We start from the raw sequence: 4,156 nt of genomic DNA, 5'->3' as shown, positions 1-4,156 counted from the left end.
ACTAAATAAACACATTCCTACGTTTGATGATCTAACTGGAACTTCAAAGAAAACATACTGTGTGGCTACCTAGTTAGAATCTGCAGTGTATCCTATACATTGTTTCGTCGTGACGTCACGGGACTTCTGGTATATAGTTTGGTCGCCATATTGGATGGGTGAAAGTTGCCGAAAGTAGAGCGTGAAGTATAGATTTTATCGAGGTCATGGGTGTTCATTGCACGATCATTGGCTGTTCCAACGAGAGTGGGAGGTGTCAAGCTCCCTTCTTTCGACTGCCAGTTGTAATCACAAACCAGGACGAGAAAACTGAAGAGTTGTCCACAAAAAGACGAAGACTTTGGCTATCCAGGATCAGCAGGGCAGATCTAACCGAGAAGTCATACCCCTATGTTAGGGTGTGTTCAGAGCACTTTGTCAATGGTATGTACATGATCGACTGACAAATGATTTTCGTAATTTTGTTATTATTCTCGAAAATTCCAAGTAAAACATTAAGGACAGTGGTTTCAAATATTTACGCCGAGACTCGCTTGGTCTTGAAATACACCCCCCCCCCCCCCCCCNCCCCCCCCATCTCAGTAGATCGGCCATCGATTATCGATAAAATACAGTGTGTTATTAGGGCGAAGATCGATTTGTTTGAGCATGAAATTCTATCAAAATGTATTGATAACAGTCTTTGATAGAATAAAATACCTTTAATATGCTTATAAAATAGGTATTTTTTAATTTTAATCATATTACAAGCCTGAGTTTTTTTTGTAGTAGAATTATTAGTCATTTTTGTGTGTGTCATAGTATATATATATATAAAATTAATCAAAGACTAAGGTGAACTGTAAATTCATTTTTGAAAAAAGGAAAAAAAAATCTCATTTCTTTTAAAACATATTGTATCATGTACATGGTGTTCTTAAGGAAATACACATCAGTTATTTTGATCCATTATCAAATGTGATATAAAAAGTGTCTGTAAATATATTGTCTTAATTTGTACAGGCAAGCCGTCAGCTCTCTATCCAGGAGTCAGTATAGACTGGGCACCTTCTCTGAAGCTGGGCCACCACAAAGTAACCACTCTGACTTTGCTAACCCCTCTACGTGGTACCAGAATCAAACAACGAGAGGAAAAGAAGAAGAATTTGAAAGCTGCACAATCACTTCTTCAACTTTTCAACCAGTGTCGACAAGATGAAGTGCAGGTTACATATGTTACAACACAGGATCACCCTGTGGTAACAAGTGACTGTGTCCAACATGTACAGACAGAACTGTCTTCTAGTGTAGTAAGTGCTATAGAAAGTGACTATAACAGAATCACTGTGGAGAGTGTTGAACTAAAACAGAAACTTGCAAACATGACAATAACTGCAGAAGGGTTACAGGGAAATGATGACAGGGTTAAAATGTTGACTGGAATCGCCACATTCCAAATTATCATGACTTTATTCACTTTCTTGGAAACATCACTTCATTCAACCCACAGCAGTGCTCTGACCAAGTTTCAGCAGATGATGGTTGTCCTTGTCAGACTGAAGTTAGCCTTCCCGTGTCAATATTCGGCTGAAATATTTCAAGTTACTCCGAGCACCATTAGCAAGGTATTTTTGAATTGTTTAAATGTAATGTTTGTGAAAACGAAACCACTGATCTACTGGCCGCAAAGGGAGGAGCTATAGGAAACAATGCCCATGGCGTTTTGTAAACACTTCGGTCTTCGTGCAGCTGTCATTATTGATTGCTTTGAAATCTTCATTGAAAGACCTTCTGGCTTGAAAGCACGTGCCCAAACATGGTCAAACTACAAACACCATAACACTGCTAAATACCTGATTGGCATCACACCACAGGGGTCCATCAGTTTCATCGGTGATGGATATGGTGGAAGAGCTTCAGTCAAGTTAATAACAAACTCATGTGGTTGCCTGGATAAACTGGTTTATGGAGACATAGAGGTTTGCAGATAGAGGTTTTGACATTGCTGAGAGTGTTGCTACAAGCTGGTTGTGAATCGAAGATTCCTGCTGTCACCAGAGGGAAACCACAACTGTCGGCAGTCGACATTGAAAGTACCTGGAAACTGGCACATGCTAAGATTTATGTTGAGCGTGTAACAAGTTTGAAATTCTCCACAAAACCATTCCGATTGATTTCTTTACATTATCGGACAATTCTGTACCCACCCTTGACAAAATTGTGATAGTATGTTGCGCTCTGACATCCAAATCTGTAGTGCCTTTTGATTAGTTTTTTTGTGTTACACTACGTACTTCTGTATGTGTAAATGTAAGCAATGATTGACTGTGACAGAAGGTTATATAATTATTTTTTGTCTTTGATACTGATTAAAGATGTAAATGTATGTGTATCCAAAACTAATAAGAGTTCTTTATCATAAGTGATTGTTTTATGAAAAGCCAGTTTTGTTATGCTATGTATAATATAATGGATGATGTCCAGTCAAGCAATAGCTTCAGTTATGTTTTAATTACATATATTTGAATCCTGGAGGGAAAATAGAAATATATAGCTTTTTAGTTCACGTCAGATATATCACCTACTCTGTATTAATATGTGTAGAAATTAAGACCTATAGGACCCTAATTTGACGGTCTAAAAATTAAACTGTGAAGTGTAATAAAGATGCTGTGGTTTTATTATCATTTGAAAGTAGCTAATTGTATAATTAGCACTTCAATAAATAATATATATCACCAACATTAAAAATGTTCTTGTTTGACATGACCCTATCGACCCAGAAAATCTTACCAAAGACCAAACTTTGTATGGTCATTCTTTTTTCCCTTCCTGTTTATACAAGACTTCGAAAACAAAAAACAAAATTTAAACCTTTTACCCTGGTATATTCTTAATTGTGGTGTAAGTAAACTTTTATATGCAGTTCAAGCAGACACTGATTTTTTTATATGAGCAGTTGCACCAGTACTTTTACTTCTAGATCTGTTCTCACAATATGTTGAATAATAACAAAATTCAGAATCAGATGCAATACATTTAATTCAGACATGTTATTCAATACTTACATTAGTCACAAACATTGCAGAATACCATTATATATGTGAACACTTTGAAATCACTTGAAAACTGTCAACAGACATAACATATTGGTTCTTTCACCAAAAGCATTTGGCTTTCTCCTGGGTCACTGTCTTTGAATTTAGCACTATGACAGTGGACTCAATGCTGTAGAGAAGTGCTCCAACATGGGTATATTTCATTTCATCAAATTTTATTGACAAGATGTCGTAATCAATTGGATTAAATAACAGGCAAAGCCTATATAAATTCTCTCCGTCAAATGGCCAAAGTTGAATAAACAAGGAGATATAATATTTTAAACATGTTGCAAATGAAAAAATTAACACAAAATAATTCATATTAACACAAGGCTAAGGGGAAGTAACTCATGAAGGAAACATCTCACCCACCTCATACACACTTACACACACATACAAGTACATACACAAATACATTTATTTCAGCATATATATACGCTATCATAGACAGATATTGACAGGCTTAGACCAAAAGTCCATGTGCATATATTGCACAGGTCACTACTACCAGCAACTGTTACAATTAAAAATAATAAATTCATTTAATACATATAGAGTGTAATTATTTACAATGTCAAGATAAGTACACGTAATAGACAGTAGTCATGCTCAACTAGAATCTCCTGGATGAAATATAGAATATATAGTATATTTTTGTTTAACATCATGGCTTTAAGTCATATAAAAATTAAAACGATGGTATTTTCCAATAAAAATATGCACATCATCAAGTATTCTTCTATTTGTAAGTCCATCACAATCAGGACAGCCCTGGAGAAGAATGTTTTTATCAATGTGGTTGTGGTTTCCATAACTATTAAGAGAAGTGAACAAAGTTGTTCTTTGCTTATTAAAAATAGGACATTCCAAAAAGTAATGAGATACTGTTTCATGTTCAGCAGATCAGGTACAAGCAGGACTATTAGTAAGATGGTCATGGTGTAAATCATAATTTAAATTACTGCAAGAGTTTCGAAGTCGACATAGAATAACACTTGCTCTTCGGTTACCTTCTGTTTTGAAAATTGAAACAGATTCACTCTCAGAAATAATATCTTTATTCAAATATTTTTTTT

The 4,156-nt window shown here is 35.3% G+C and overlaps 1 protein-coding gene across 1 annotated transcript; it reads left to right on the top strand.

Annotated features, from left to right (window-relative positions):
* Positions 1-206: 206 nt before the first annotated feature.
* On the top strand, positions 207-1,682 carry LOC110447292. The gene is made up of 2 exons (XM_021492882.1): positions 207-423; positions 1,003-1,682. The coding sequence occupies exons 1-2, from the start codon at positions 207-209 to the stop codon at positions 1,680-1,682; spliced, it is 897 nt and encodes a 298-aa protein (XP_021348557.1).
* Positions 1,683-4,156: the final 2,474 nt, after the last annotated feature.

The sequence above is a fragment of the Mizuhopecten yessoensis genome, unplaced genomic scaffold (genome assembly GCF_002113885.1).
Source record: "Mizuhopecten yessoensis strain PY_sf001 unplaced genomic scaffold, ASM211388v2 scaffold3279, whole genome shotgun sequence".
NCBI classification, from domain to species: Eukaryota; Metazoa; Mollusca; class Bivalvia; order Pectinida; family Pectinidae; genus Mizuhopecten; species Mizuhopecten yessoensis.
This window is presented reverse-complemented; position numbering and strand designations above follow the sequence as displayed.